General features: G+C 41.1%; 1 protein-coding gene across 1 annotated transcript in view; it reads right to left on the reverse strand.

The window, feature by feature from the left end:
- LOC126995269 (uncharacterized) overlaps positions 1-17,566 on the reverse strand; it is a 31,976-nt gene that overhangs the window by 4,062 nt on the left and 10,348 nt on the right. Inside the window, exons 5-8 of the mRNA XM_050854758.1 lie at positions 9,434-9,501; positions 5,040-5,288; positions 3,074-3,250; positions 1,233-1,462 (exon numbers count right to left, since the gene is read on the reverse strand). Coding sequence (XP_050710715.1) covers positions 1,233-1,462; positions 3,074-3,250; positions 5,040-5,288; positions 9,434-9,501 — 724 coding nt within the window. The remainder of the gene's footprint in view (positions 1-1,232; positions 1,463-3,073; positions 3,251-5,039; positions 5,289-9,433; positions 9,502-17,566) is intronic.

Raw genomic sequence — 17,566 nt, forward strand, 5'->3', positions numbered from 1 at the left:
CGTTCTATCTCTGCTGTGGTAGACGGTCACTGTTCTTCCCCTAAACCTATCGACAGTGGTGTTCCACAGGACTCTGTCCTATCAACCACTCTCTTCCTGTTATTCATCAATGATCTCTCCATAACAAACTGTCCTGTCCACTCATACGCTGATGACTCCACTCTGCATTATTCAACTTCTTTCAACAGAAGACCCTCTCTACAGGAATTACATGACTCCAGACTGGAGGCTGCAGAACGCTTAACCTCAGGCCTTGCTATCATTTCCGATTGGGATAAAAGGAGTTGTGTCCTTCAATGCCTCAAAAACGCAGTTTCTCCACCTATCAACTCAACACAATCTTCCAAACACCTATCCCCTATTCTTCGACAACACTCAGCTGTCACTTTCTTCAACCCTAAATATCCTCGGTCTATCCTTAGCTCAAAATGTCAACTAGAAACTTCACATCTCCTCTCTTACTAAATCAGCTTCCTCGAGGTTGGGCGTTCTGTATAGTCTCCGCCAGTTCTTCTCCCCCGCACAGATGCTTTCCATATATAGGGGCCTTGTCCGCCCTCGTATGGAGTATGCATTTCACGCGTGGAGGGGCTCCACACACACAGTTCTTCTGGACAAAGTGGAGTCTAAGGCTCTTCGTCTCATCAGTTCTCCTCTTACTGACAGCTTTCTACCTCTTAAATTCCCCCGCCATGTTGCTTCTCTTTCTATTTTCTATCGATGTTTTCATTCTGACTGCTATTTTGAACTTGCTAACTGCATGCCTCCCCCCCTCCCGCGGCCCTGCTGCACACGACTTTCTACTCATGCTCATCCCTTTGGCAACTCGGCGGTGAGTAAAAACCCTCAGTTGTGCGGCGGCCAGGATTCGAACCCGCGTCCCTCCCGGAGCTCCTGAACGCGGGGCCGTCACGCTAACCACTCAGCCACCGCCTTCCCAATAAATATATATATATATATATATATATATATATATATATATATATATATATATATATATATATATATATATATATATATATATATATATACACACACACACACACACACACACACACACACAAATATAAATTAGGTGTAGCATGTACGTTTAACTTTTATATGCTAACATTATTTTTTGTTGTTGTTTTGTGCGAGTGACAGTCTACAGGTTATTTTCAGTTGATAGCTGATAATTAACATACTCGGTCTTAATTATGTTTTTGTCAAGCTCTAAAATAATTCTTACTGACCTGATAAACACAGGATGGTTCCGTGGGAAAACACTCCCCTGACAACATTCATGTCATACAAAGGCTTAAAATGTCCTACATAGGAGTTTCCTATGGGCTTTGCTTGTCGCTGAGTGTGTCGCAGCATCCACAGGTGGTCGGGAAGCGCCGCAGCCTCCTTCACCGGTGGAAGATTATTGAAGAAGTAAATCCACGGGAGAAGGTAGCCAGGGGGACCATTTTCTTTGATGCTGCAATCAACGGTGAACAGATAAATCATTAAATCGCCTAGAAATAAATTTTAACCAAATGCTTGAGAAAAATTATTGTTCTTAGAGATAATAGTTACAATACTGTTAGCATTAACATTATCAAAGGATAAGCTTATCGGGAGCAAAAGGTTCATACAGCGTTTTCGCTATTACTAAAGTTAGTTCAACCAGTATAAACACAAAAGGGAACAGACAACGAGGACATATGAAACCTTGCAATTGAAAATCAGTTAATTATAGCACTGGAATTAAAGACGAAAATTATGTTTCATCACTTAATTCTTTACCCTTGTTTTGAACCGAACTCTCCCAAGATCAATGGACCTACAATACTGATTGATGTCACGTTGGAATGATCATGAAGCGTAAAAATGTTTCATCTGTTATCAATTGGCGAGCCTAACAACTCCGGTTTCAACATCATTTTTTCCTCAGACACTTTAAAATTTGAAACTATGATGAATATTGTTTTGTCATATATTCTACGTTTTTTTTTTTAAGAAAATGAACGATTGCAATCTGTGTGACAAACTTTGAGTGGTGTAATACAGTTGAAAAGTTACATTTCGATAAAAATAGCTTTCAGAGTCTTATAAGTGACACACAAACGAATAATGCGTGCAAAACAAGCCGATTTTCACCAACTTCGGGAAGCTGGCTGGGGAAATTTTTCTTCAGGGGACATTCTCTAATGCTATAATCACGTTGCCAGCCCGACTAGTGAATGTGCTGGGACGGTTGAATTTGCGAATTTATGAATCGGTCGCTGCGCATGAAAAAAATATTAGAAAGTTTAAAAAGATGGTTTAGATTTCAACTTCAGGTAATATTTTAACACACAACAGATCTAGTTGTTTTTGTACAGCATTACGTATTCTGTAATCTCCAGATGATGCCTAGCCATGATGGTTCTGTGAAAGGCAAGATGGAGTCATAGTTATTTAGCGTTATGTAAAGAGAAACGTGTTTCATTGATTCCCTCTCCCAGGCATCTCGCTGGTCTGTTTCACGGACGCAAAAGTATTCCATGGACAATCATGCCTGATTGGCGCATTTAACGAAAAAAAAAGTTGCGCAAAAGAATTAGGGTAAGAAAAGGAAAACATTAAATAAATAAAAATTACAGTTTCAGTCCCGTTCACCAAGTTAATAAGTAAAGGAAGCTGCTGGCAAAACACTAATACTCCAGCACGAAAATGAGTAGAGCTTAATAGCATATGAAGTCTAAATAATTACAAAATTCTAGTCACTGAAGATTGACACTGTACATTTTGTTACAATCATACTCGTACTCGTATTAACGAGAAGGAAATAAAAAAAAAAATTTTGAAAACAAGGGTAAGTAACATTGTGGAAAATAAAACCCTGATTAGCGGGCTTTATTTCCTTGCCCTTTGGCTGCTTCCTTTGCTGCAAAAAATAAAACAAATAAACAGTTTTGGAGATAAACTTGAAATGAGTTATGATGGAGACGACTGAATATACTTGGCTGGCAAACAACTCATACCATTGTATGAAAAGATATTCAAATACATTAAAAATACAACTTAATGAAGCGTACGGTAATTGATATTTTGGCGACTCACGTACCCATCCAGTAAATCATCCAAGAAATGCGTAAAATTGTCATGGTTGGGCAGAATGGGCAGCTCGTCGGGGTCCAGATGTGCGAGAAAGCGGTACTGGTGCATGTGGCGTAAAACACAGTCAGTGAAGTAGATATTTTCTTGTGCAAACATTTTTTTCCTTTCCACCTCCGTCCATAACCTGCGGGGAACGATAAAACACTCATAAAAGAATTATAAAATATTCCCACTACGTCACGAGAACACACTAAGATTATAAACCAAAATAAGGCAATAATGAGCGCCGTCATTACCATTTTGTCCTCTTCGTGTTAGTAACAGAACAATGCACATCACATCAATCCATTAATAGGGCACATGCCGGGGGAAGCTTCGCCTCGCTAACGCCACGGCGCCAAACCCAAAGGTTTTTCAAGTCTCCATGCAGCTCCCTTCCCATCCTAACAGCCTTATGGCTGGATATATCAATTTCCTAAGTCGGTCGACTCCAGCCCAGTGGTGGCGCGGGCAAATTTGATTTATAATTGCGTCATTCTTCCCTGTCACATGCTACCCCCCGGAGAGCTACATGGTCGCATCAAGAGTTTTGCTAGAGTCCGGGTTGATTGGTGGTCATCAGGACAGCATGTGAGCAGCTTAGACCACCCGGCGAGGGCTGAAAATTGCCAGCGGTGGGACTTCTTCTGCGTCTCCCTCGAAGCAGAACCACTTCTTGATCTCGGGTGCACTCTTTTGCAGATTGGAGAGGTTCACGTTAAAAGATCTCCCACAGTTCTGAAGGGTCCCCAAGGGTGTTGAGCACACTGAACTGATTTGGAACTGTCACGGCATACCCGGCGGCACGTGCCATGTCAGTCTCCCAAGATGAAACACAGTGTGGATCTTCTAACGAGTGCTTACACGTATGAGTGCAGGCGCAGTGTCCTGGAGGACTCGAGTTCAGGCTCCTTCGCCGCTGCAATAGCTGACAATTTTCAGTCATCGCCGAGTAGCTGAGCATGGTGTCCTAATGTACACCTATCAGCCCGGACTCCGGTGAAACTCACTCAAATGGAGTTTAGGGTGGCACCAAAAGCCAACATAAGGATGGCGGCATATAAAAATACTTATCTGCGCCACTAACGGGCAGTAACCGATCAACAGGCGACAATGAACACGTCACGAGGGGGTGAAGCAGTGGTCTAATTAAAAGTCAAGTTTAGCGTAGAACAGTTCCTTCTCTTCAGTTCACTCTTCTCTTCAGTTCAGTCATCCCAATAGGAGCGTACACTACAACAAAATACATGCCTAAAGTTCTTAATTAAGACGGGCACTACACCACTGCTCATGCAACTACTGATCTAGCAACTGCCAGGTTTCTTGAAGAGACTGACTTTATCAACCTTCAGCCGTCTGAGCTCATTCGCTTGTAGGCAATCGGTGAGCCTCCGAGAGGCTCAGGGCGGGTTGAGCACTTCAAAGGTAATATAGGGTCTAGGGCCTGGTTCTTTTGGCGTGAGCAACATCTGCATCACCCCAGCCACACCCAAATCCAAATAAGGAGTTAGGAGGAACTTCCGTCTCGAGATGCAGGGGTTCAGAGTCTTTGCCCTGCAGCCGTTATAGGAGGCAAGCTCACCCGATGAGCGGAGTCGCCGGATCGGAGTCGAAGCTTACGCAGCGACCCTAATCTGTATCATTTATTTGTTTAGACGAGAACACGGACTTTACATGTAGGAGTTGCTAGCCCCTCACCAGCCAACCCAGATCAGGGGCTGGACTGACTGCTAGCCCCGGGCAGGGAGGCAAGAAACCTGAGAGGATAGTTTCCCCGGCCAGCCAAGTAAGGGAGCCTTATAATTCCCATGACAGTTTGTGAATATTACGTGGCTTGACATCGATCTTAATAAAGAATACATTTACGGTTTCCTTCCCTGCTTAACTACAGGAGTACTCCACCGTATCAATAAAAGTGTTTAAGTATGCCAAACCTTCTCAGGCTGGGATCGTTTAGGTACGGCGGCGGGTAATGGTAGTCAGTAACTTCGACAAATCCATCCTGAACGTAGTGCCGCAGGACTTGAGTGATGTTTGGGTGGACATCGGTGACGTGGAGGAACACTTGACCAAAGCCCAGCGCCCTCAGCAGCTCCAGCCACTCCACCAGGCGGACGGAGAAGTCTTCGTGGTAGTAGTAGAGTGCAGGACCACACACTGCGGGCACCCATCCCTTTACCAACCTGAAAAAAAAACATCATATATATATATATATATATATATATATATATATATATATATATATATATATATATATATATATATATATATATATATATATATATATATATATATATATATATATATATATATATATATATATATATATATATATATATATATATATATATATATATATATATATATATATATATATATATATATATATATATATATATATATATAGACGGTCTATTAACAGTGGTGTCCCACAGGGTTCTGTCCTATCTCACTCTTTTCTGTTGTTCATTGATGATCTTCTTTCCAAAACGAACTGTCCTATCCATTCCTACGCCGATGATTCCACTCTGCATTATTCAACTTCTTTTAATAGAGACCACCCTTCAGAACAGGCTGGAGGCTGCAGAACAGCCTCAGGCCTTACTATTATTTCCATCATTTCCGATTGGGGCAAGAATCGGTGTTCCACCTATCCACTGGACACAATCTTCCAAACACCATCCCCTATCTTGACAACACCCAGCTCTTAACTCAAAATCTCAACTGAAACTCTATATCTCATCTCCTCGAGGCTGGGTTCTGTACCGTCTCCCGCCAGTTCTTCTCCCACAGCTGCTGTCCATATACAGGGGCCTTGGTCCACCCTCGTATGAGTAGTATGCATCCCATGGGGGCTCCACTCACACAGCTCTTCTGGACAGAGTGGAGGCAGCTCGTCTCATCAGCTCTCCCTCCTCATACTGCTAGTCTTCTACTCTTAAATTCCGCCGTAATGTTGCTCTTCTACACGCTGGGACTGCTCCTCTGAACTTGCTAACTGCATGCCTCCCCTTCCCGCTGCACTCGACTTCCCACCCGACTCATCCTATACTGTCCAAAACCCTTATGCAAGAGTTGAATCCAGCATCTTCTACCTTTTCATCCTCACAGTAAACTCTGGAACACCTTCATCTTTATTTCCTCCCAGTTTACGACTTGAACTCTTCGAGGAGGTATCAGGACAATCTTCCTCCCGAAACTGACCCCATTCGGCCACCTCTTTGATTCTTTAGAGCAGCGGATATGGCTTTTTTTTATTATCGTTACTATATATATATATATATATATATATATATATATATATATATATATATATATATATATATATATATATATATATATATATATATATATATATATATATATATATATATATATATATATATATATATATATATATATATATATATATATATATATATATAAATTATATATATATATATATATATATATATATATATATATATATATATATATATATATATATATATATATATATATATATATATATATATATATATATTGTATATATATATATATATATATATATATATATATATAGTATATATATATATATATATATATCTTAAATATAGATATATATATATATATATATATATATATATATATATATATATATATATATATATATATATATATATATATATATATATATATATATATATATATATATATATATATATATATATATATATATATATATATATATATTTTATATATAATATATATATATATATATATATATATATATATATATATATATATATATATATATATATATTATATATATATATATATATATATATATATATATATATATATATATATATATATATATATATATATATATATATATATATATATATATATATATATATATATATATATATATATATATATATATATATATATATATATATATATATATATATATATATATATATATATATATTACTTCATGCCCTTTAAAGAGGCAGTACACAATGTAAAATGAAAATAAGCTTCATTCTTTTTAGTTTGATCATTCTGGACCTTGAGGAAGTGTTATGTCCCTGGAAATTAAATACATGCATTCGCTACCTAGAAACGTAATGTTCCCAAAAGGGAACACTGGCTGGATCTCTGCTATCAATCATGCCTTGAAGAATACTACGAGAATGTTTATGACATTTATTGTTCCTAACGTATTTATGTAATGCCCCGACGAGCTTCTTTTTCTATCCTTCCTATTTCTCAACACGTCCTCTGCGTGTATCGAAATAACACGAGAAATTAATCAAGAGTGAGGGTATTCCCCGGCTGCCTGGGATTGAACCCACGACCAGCGTGACGGGAGAGCCACTCCTTACCGAGTCGGCCAAAGAGGTACCCCCCTGGCTAAGTGGGTTATGGGAGGCTCGTTCATCAGGCCGTCGCCGCACTACACGGCTTTCCCCCCTATGTAGATTAATTTCTGTGTGTTGACAATGTCCCTTTAAGACATAACTCCACAATGTCCCTTTGAGACATACCTCCAACTCCCATTTTCTATCAACCTCGGAGCATCCTCGGCCATCCGAGTCGGCCAAAGAGGTACCCCCCTGGCTAAGTGGGTTATGGGAGGCTCGTTCATCAGGCCGTCGCCGCACTACATATAATAATACGGAGAAATTGAACACGCACACAATGTTATGAACACAAACATATAAAGGAAAACTTCAAAGGAATGCTGCATCCTGATATGGCTTTGGTGACCACATGGACCTACAAGTGAGGGTTCATGTGCTGGTGTTTCAGAGGCCAGAAACCTTACAACACTTCGTGTGAATTTCAACTGCTCTAGCTTTGTACCTGACACCTCTCTGTGTATCAACCATGTTCAAGGCGCAATATACTGAACATTTTGAAAATAATGGGGAGGTACCACTTCTTAGAGCAAACTGAGAGCCTGTACTCAGTCACAAAGCGATCGATAAGATCTTCGCCCCCTTGAACTTATTGCACGTATTGATGATTTCAGGTTGCTGGGTAAGAATTCTCTTTCAGCAACACTCCATCGCTCAACATGTAGGCTACAAGTGGGTCAATTTTGTCATGGTTAGTGATTACAGTAACAGGCTTAGTCATTCCAGCTCTCTCAGATGAGTGACTCCTACTTCAAGTCACTGCGCCATTGTCAAGTGACTGTGATGAAATGGGTTGATCCCTTCCTGCACCACTCTTCTCAGCGACTTCTACTCTGCCATAAACTGCACGAGGCAGAAGTTGCTCAGCTTCTCATGGCCTTGATGACAGTTTTCAAGTATTACCATCAACTGCCTCTTCATCAGAGTGAGCTTGAACTTTTTGTCTGCAGGAAGACTACTGATCTCACCTCCACCCTCTTGCAGTACTAAGGCAACGGCTTCCGCAAAAGTGGGAAACTCCGGCATCTCCTGCGAAAAAATCTACAAAAAAAAAAACAAGATAAAAGAAATGCAAATGAAAAATACTGAGTAATAACTAGTCGTATGCCAATACAATATAATAGAACACGAAGAAGGAACAAAAAGTATATAACATTATATATTAGATAAATATCGACAAAATTGGGCTACTATAATTATGTAGGCAGATCCAGCCGTTGTTCACATTTGGGAACAATTTTCGTGTGCCTATAGCCTCACAGTTCTTGTTTGGAAGCATAGTTTATTTTTGGCAATTCACTGTAAAAGAGGACAGTACCTTCTCATACATATTAATGAGTTAAGGTAATAATACTTACCAATATCAGCAAGTGTTACGGATCATCCAGATACGTATGAATTCTACGAAATTCAGGTCACCAGTGACCACAGCGTGCGGTAACCGAAAAAGTTATATCATGATAACTGGTACGAAGTCATTTTGTTTATTAAGCATGACAAGCGAATGCAATCCCTCTACAAGATCGTTTATACTGTGAATATAGCACATTAAAGCCCGTATTTCTAAACCTATCGGCACCTCTGTTCATCTGTTTGAAAAGCCTCTCGTAGGAATTGCTGGGCTTTTCATGGACTGTTTTGTGATCCCAGTGAGTTAGTTTACACGGCTTACGCATCTTGAACGGGAGAATCACCCATGGAAACCCCATGAATCTTCTCTGTGGACTTGGGAAATAGTCGTGATGAGGACCTATACGTTTAATAATATGGACATAACAGGGAAAGAATAGGTAATGCAGCCCGGGGTGGTTGAGCGGTAGCCTACTCGTCCAGACAGTCCTGCCCCTACCTAGTGGAAAAGCCGATGGTCATAATAGGGATAGTGGGCACGAAGGTGAAGGTTGAAAGGTCGTCTAACTTACGTCCTTGGGTCGTCGGGCACCTTCTTGTTTCTGTAGGCTGACACTTCTCGTTTCTTGCCTCCAATCACCTGAAATATTGATGTACATTCTTCAGGAAAAATTTTATGCCACATTTTGTCTATCTATTATAAATAATACTCATTATATATATATATATATATATATATATATATATATATATATATATATATATATATATATATATATATATATATATATATATATATTTTATAGTTTTGTATTTTGACTTTTTTATAACATTAATTACTGTCAAGAGAAGAAAATCAAACTTATTGACCGAGGAAACTTACATTTGATAATTTTTTCCTATCATACTTTACCAGACTTACTCTAGCCCTTTAACTTCTTTCATTTCCAAATGTAAATGATTGGGTGCCTGGCACAAGTTTGCTAATAAGGCCAATCTAAAATCAACACAAAAGATGATCATTTACTGCATTACAAATTATATTGAAAATAAACAAATGACAATCAAGTGTAATTATCACACCTGAACGCTCCTGCTTGGGTGACATCAGGGGCGTCATTTGGGGGGGCTGGGTGTGGGGGGGGGCAAGTGCCCCCCTCAAGACTTACTTGGCCCCCCCCCAAGATCTGGCTTGCCCCCCACCTCGCCCCAGGCCCGTGCCCAAGACCCTCATTCAGGGTGTGTCGCCACCTGACCAGTCGCGAAGACGGCATGATTTTATTCCAGTTTCAGTATTATAGCTAGTGATGGCAGCAGTACGGTACCTGTAGTAGTAGGCGCAGCAGCCGCAGCAGCAACAGCAGCAGCAGCAATAGTAGTAGTAGTAGTAGTAGTAGTAGTAGTAGTAGTAGTAGTAGGTAGTAAGTAGTAGTGTTATGTATAGATTTAATGCTAAGTAGTATTAGTGATATGGTTGGATGCCACGGTCATTAGCGAACAGAGTTGGGGCTAATGACCTCCAATTATGGAGCCCTCCGTGATTACGTGTCGCGGTGTTGCAGGAAACATGTCCTTCCGCCTGTCGACAGTAATGTTGCTGGTGGCACTGCTCTGCACGACATATAGCACAGCAGATATGTGAAAAGAATGTGGCTGTAGTGATAAAATTTGACACACTGCTAGAGCATCCCCTGTAGAAGATTTTTGGATATAGGGACATTTAAGATTTCTCCCGGGGCCAAAATGGCGGCCATTTTACAAAATGGCCGTTTTCGGGTAACGCGACACAGGATCCATGCGGCTGTAACTAGATTTATTTATGATGATGATGTTATTTCACTTAAATAGATTTCAGGATGGCAATTAAATGTGACAAAGCTTACATAACATACTCATTTGGTCCTTATAGTACACAAATTGTGCATTTTTTTTTTTGACGGTTTTCTTCAACAAACTTGGCAAGCACCATGGAAATGAGTTGGAAATTATCAATTCAACACCCTGGAAGTGTTTTCATTTGACCTTTACATAATATACAATCCATGGGGAAATGGAGGATCTGTTATATCCAAGTAACATAGAGCCTTCTACATGTATACATGTTGCAGGTTAAGGTATGTGATCTCATATAGTCCCTGTTCTACTCTCGCGTACACTCCCCACCGCGGTGGCAAAAAGGTGTGCACTGGAGTGCTGCCTTCACACAGTTGCACTGTCCTCTAGGGGTGGACATGTACCGGTACCAGTACCGGTACTAACGGTACCAGCTAAACGGTACGGTACCGGTACCAGATTCCTCGGATTTATTTATTGGATTTATTGATAATTCTTCATGTCCGATTCTTTTTTTAATTTTTTTAGGGTGCTAATGAATATTGTTACTGTTACTAGACCATGATCGAGTACATCCATAATAACTATACATGCTATTTTTTATCGAAAAAATAAATATTCACTTCCTTCAGAGAGAGAGAGAGAGAGTGTACAACATAAGAAACATCCTAATTAAGGGCAGAAATAATTGAGAGGAAAAAGTCCACTGTGTGTGTGTGTGTGAGACACACACACACACACACACACACACACACACATACAGTGGACTTTTTCCTCTCATTTATTTCTGCCCTTAATTAGGATGTTTCTTCTGTTTCTTCTCTGAATGAAGTGAATATTTATTTTTTCGGTAAAAATATATGTATAGATATTATAAATAATGGAGACGGGAGCTATGATGGAAACGAAAAGCAGGACAAAATGGTGGGAACTTGAGAAGACGGTCAGCGAGGCAGTGACTCAGCAGCGAGCACAACATTCAAGGCTTATCGTCCCACAGGGCCCATACCGGTACCGCATGGTGACTGGCGAGCCCGCGCGCCGCCGAGCGTCACCAAGATCCAAACGGTACCGGTACTAGTGACAATGCTCAGTGCCGAGTGATCATGATTCTTCCCGGCACTGGTGTGTACCGGGTGCCGGCTGAATCGATTCTTCTCGGCACCTGGTACCGGTACTAAGTGCCGAGAAGAATCGATTCAGCCGTCACCCGGTACCGGTACCGGTACCCAGTGCCGGGAAGACTCATGATCACTCGGCACTGACCATTGTCACTAGTGCCGGTACCGGTTGGATCTTGGTGACGCTCGGCGGCGCGCGGCCTCGCCAGTCACCATGCGGTACCGGTATGGGCCCTGTGGAAACGATAAGCGTTGAATGTTGTGCTGGCTGCTGAGTCACTGCCTCGCTGGCCGTCTTCCCAAGTTCCCACCATTTTGTCCTGCTTTTCGTTTCCATCATAGCTCCCGTCTCCATTATTTTATTATTGGATTTATTGGATGATTCTTCATGTTCGATTTTTTTTTTTTTAGGATACTAATATATATTGTTATTGTTATTAGACTATGAGTACATCCATAATAACTACGTATACATATGCTATTCTTTTTATCGAAAAAAAAATTCACTTCATTCAGGAGAGAGAGAGAGAGAGAGAGAGAGAGAGAGAGAGAGAGAGAGAGAGAGAGTTTACAGAAAATTTATTTAGGAATTTCATCAGACGGCATTCAGATAAAAAAAAAAAACTCTTCTGGGTACCGGTGTGGTGTCATGAGAAAGCCACTATAATAAGACATCCCATCCTGATCTGCGCATGTGCGGGCTTTGTTTACAAACAGAGGGTGGATGAGCTATGACACGGTAACGTGTCTTTTGTCGACTGCCTATCATGAAACGTCCCACCTAAGTTATTCTTTATCTTTTTGAAAGTGATAAATGAGATAACCTACACCCTTTGTATGTCTGTAAATGATAAATGAGGTAACCTACACCCCTTGTAGTCAGTAAATGTGATAAATGAGATAACCTGCACCCTTGTATTTCAGTAAATATTCTCCCGCTGTCTCCTCAGATTTCTCTTCTCATTGACGGTCATGTTTCTTGGATACTCTCCATTTAGTAGTATCTGAATAATAGGGTCCATGTCATCCTTGAATTTGGCCATTTTTCCACAATAGCTGCCATGGTACCTTGCCGCCATCTTGCCTGGGACGAACGACGATGGCAACACTCTGTGTTTGTAAACATTGGGTTCCGCGCATGCGCAGATCAGGATGGGATGTCTTATTATAGCCGGATGTCTCATGACACCACACCGGTACCGGTACTAACGGTACCTAAGTTTTCGGTACCGGTACTACCGGTACTCAAATTAACGGTACCTGCCCATCCCTACTGTCCTCTGCAACCGTTCTTGCAGCCGCATTTAAGCAGTTGCCGGCATGCCTCAGTTGCCTCTGGGAGGGTTGTCCAATAAATGCCCCAGCCATTATCACTGCGAACCCACCCCCACTCACTTGGCGATGGGAGCTCTGGTGTGCAAACCATCATCTGGCCCCAACAGAAGTCAGCTTGGGAGGCATCTCTCTTTATGTGTTGTTTGAGGGCTTCTCGAGTTGGTGTGATGGCATCTATTGATATGCCATTCTGGGTGAACAGATGCTTGCGAGCCTCGTTTACATGTTCTTGGCTGCTGGTGCGATCATAGAGCATGACAACAAAACGCTCCAATGCATCCATGTAGTCGTCTACGATTGAAAGGTTTGGCGAGGCAGCCAATGCACAGAATGCTGCAGTGACATCAGTGACCTCATCACGGACTTTCCAGGTTTCCCATGCCGTTATCTTCCCCCTGCCCTGCTGTCACACCCAGTGAGGGCGTGGAAGAAGGGCAACCCTTGGGACTTGTTCGGTCCCAGTGCCACAGCCATCTCGTGAGCTGCCAGGAACCTGAAGTTCTTTCCTGTGGCAAAAGCGATCCAGAGCTCATCGATATCCAGACGTCCAGCTGCTGTCACTGCAAGGATCACAGCGTCTGTGTCTACTGTGCGGATTGCCACCTTACTATAGCCCTGCCTCACAGCATCTTCAACATGGAGTAGTATTCTTGTGTCTGCCTCCTCATGGCTGCACGGGGCAAGACCAGCAACATCTCGGGGCTGTGTACAAAGCACATCTTTGTGGTGTGTGCTGATGATTTGTTTCTTTGTCTCTGTGGTTGCTATCCTCGTTGCTAAGAAGGCAAACCGCTCCACCTTGTTCTCGTCTATGCGCGGAGAAAGGCCTGCCAGTTTCCTGGGATGAAACTAGATGGCTCGACTAGTCTCCGGATGCCTTTGCCCCTCTTCTTCCTAGTGTCTGTTTCCAAACTCTCTGGAAAATACTCATCCCAGACAATATCCACCCTGCTCGTATGCTGTAGCCAGGTGCCAGCATGTTGACTATAGCTGCTCCATCAAGGATCATGACTTCAACAGGAGGACTAACAGCAGCACTCTCCCGTGGAGGTATCAGATCTTCCAAGCACCCAACCAGATCAGACTTTTTTCAGAGTCTCATTTTGCCCATATGTGACAGTGCAGGGGGACAATCCTGGTTCTCGTGGGCGAAGAATTCATCAAGATCTCCAGCAATTTTTTGAGTCATGTGAAGTATATGCATAGCATGAGCATAATAGTTAATATGTTCACTGCATTGTGTTTTGCACCTACCACATATGACAGGACTGAACTTGTAGGCAGAATTTGTAATCTATTTCCGCCATTTTGTAAAATGGCTGCCATTTTAGCCCTAGGAGGAATCTGGATAGTCCCTATATCCAAAATTCTCTATAAGGGTATGCCCAGTGTGCCAAATTTCATGCTTGTATCATCAAAGCCACAATTCGACCAAAATATTGCACATATCCGCTGGACTAATAAGCACATCTGAACTTGAACATCCTGCACAACCCAACCTTAAGGCATTCCCTCAAACTAATAGAGAAAATTTAATGTAGGATATTACAAAAAGTACGAGTGAATTTAATACTCTAAGCTACAGGACAGTGCCTACTGCTTTGCATGTAGACACTTTAGCAGTAATCTTGTAAGAGAAGGTGAGGTATATGGTAAGCGTACATTCATAGATGTAGGATTTTGTAAATGGAAGGACTGTTCAGAATCATTAGAAAAATATGCCCAGAGTGAAAGACATGTGAGTTCCATGAGTAGGTGTCAGAGCTTGAAAGCAGTACCTAGCAAAAAAGACATATCTGTTTAGAATAAACTTTGTAGCCGAAAATAGAGAACATGATTGTGAAGTGTTTGATACGTGTCACAAGTTTCCTTGGTAGGCAAGGTTTACCATTTCGCGGTCATGATGAAAGTGGAGCATCAACAAATAGAGGCAACTTTATTGAAACACTATAAATGCTGGCTGACACCAATGAAGCTCTGCAAAAGAAAATGGAAAAAAGATATGGTCACTACACATCCCCTGAATATCAAAATGATATAATAGAAATGTTTGGTAAAATAATTCTGAGTGAAATATCTGGAGAGGTAAAGAAAGCTAAATATTTTTCCATATTAGTAGATGAGACAAAAGATCAGCCACGAAAAGAACAATTAAGCATAATCATCAGATACTTTGACGGTGAAGTAGTTCAGGAGAGATGCTGTGGCACCTATCACATGCAAAGTTAGATGCACAGTCTCTAGCAAATTTCATAACTGATAAAATAGAAGAGATGGGGTTAGAAATATCAGACTACATTGCACGGTGCTATGATGGAGCAAGCGTCATGAGTGGATGGGCTTCCGGAGTTAAGGCCCGCATAGCAAAGAAAATTCCCCATGCCATATACATACATTGCTTTGCACATAGACTTACCCTGGTGCTTATCAACTATACCTACAACTTGGATGACTTTGTGGATTTCTTTTCAATTGCACAGACTCTATATAATTTCATTTCAAAGAGTACCACAAGACATGAACTTTTTGTTAGGTCACAAAAAAAGAGTTTGAACAGGAGATACTAGAGTTAGAGAGAACTGTGACAACAAGATGGCTCTATTGGTACAGAAGTATCCATAAAATTCGCATTCGCTATGAGGCCATTCTTGCTGTACTAAATTCTTTGTCAGAGTCCAGCAACGAGGTATCTATGGAAGCCTCTGGTCTGGAATCAAAGATGGAATCTTGGAAATTTATAGTTTGCCTTTTCATTTCTGAGAAGATATTTATGAAAACAAATTATTTGTCTGAGCAGCTTCAGGAAGGAAGAATAAATATTGTCAGAGCTTTAGATCTGATAACAGCAACAAGAGCAAACTTGGTGAAAATGAGAAGTGACAGTGATTTTGATCAACTATATGATGATGAAAGAGAGTTTGCCAGGAAACTGGGAATAGATGTACCAGATGTTAAGGCAAGTGTGGTATCGGCCCACAGCAAGAGAGTGCAGCACATATCAAGTAGAGTGAAAGACTATCTGTCAAACAGTAGTCTCGGGAAACAACCACAACAATTAGAATGTGTTCAAAAGATCAGCCTAAAGCAGCAGTTGAAAACACAGTTATATTTCCCAGTAACTGATAGGTGCATTGCCGAATATGATCGTGGGTTTAGTAATAACATTAATCTTCTCAAGTTTCTCTCCTGTTTTGATGTTCAGTCAGAACACTGCTTTGATGAAGAAAAGCTTAATATGTTTTCCAGCCATTATAGTAAACACATTGATTCAGTCATGTTGGCTCCACAAGTTCATTCAGCAAGCGTTCTTGAAGCAAACCAAACATGATGACATATCTGATGTAAACAAAAGCCTGAACACATTACCCTTTGCCTTTTCTGAGATACTGAGTATGCTGCAAAAATTCGCCTCAATCCTCAGAAAACTTTGGACTGATGGGAGGCCTCTCTATTGTTAAAAAAACTGTGCCTCCCGTGCTCCCCTGTCTTCCTTCTTGCTGGAAGTATGCCTTACAGCCTGTACCCTAAGAAGTGACGTACCAATCCCTCAAACTACCGTCCCATTGCTTTACTTCTTTCTTGTTCAGCTTTTGATCAATCCAAAAACTAACGATTCAATTCAAAAGCACTTTTCCACTTCCTGCTTGCTATCTGATCGCCAGTATGGGTTCGTTTCAGAGCGGATCTGGTGATCTCTCTAACTTCTTGACTCTTCTTGTCTGTCATCCTCTCTTGCTGTGATTGCTTTTGCTGCTTGCGCTGACAAAAGCTTTGCTTAGGGGTCTTTCAAATCTTGCTTTCCAAACTACCCTCCTACCACTTCTATCTCTCTCTGTACCTTTTATCTCAGTTCCTTTCTCTCTGATGGTTTCTGCGTTCTAGACGTCCTTTTTCTCACTCTTCTAACTATAACTATTAACAGTGGTGTCCTGTCCTTCTGGTTCTTCTTTCTGTTGTTGTTTGTTGATTTCCTACGCCGATGATTCCACTCTGCATTATCAACTTTTTTAATAGAAGACCCCCAGGGAACTTAACGACTCAACGGAGGGCTGCTGGGCAGCAGCCTCAGACCTTACTATTATTTCCGATTGGGGCAAGAAAGACCCATAGAACCGTGTCCAACACAAAAACAAAACACAGTTCCCTATCCTATCCACACAAAACAAACTCCCTCCCTATTGACAACACCCACCCCCACCCTCCTCAACCACATCACTCCACATCCTCTCACCCACCAAAATCTCAACTGAATCAACTGGAAACTATATCTCTCTTCACCATCTCCTTCCTCGAGGCTGGGTTCTGTCGTCTGTACCGTCTCTTCAGTTCTCACAGTTGCTGTCCATATACAGGGCCTTGTCACCCCCTCGTATGATATGCATCTCTCATGTGTGGGGCTCCTCACACAGCTCTTCT

This window comes from Eriocheir sinensis, chromosome 7 (genome assembly GCF_024679095.1).
Source record: "Eriocheir sinensis breed Jianghai 21 chromosome 7, ASM2467909v1, whole genome shotgun sequence".
In the NCBI taxonomy this organism is placed as follows: Eukaryota; Metazoa; Arthropoda; class Malacostraca; order Decapoda; family Varunidae; genus Eriocheir; species Eriocheir sinensis.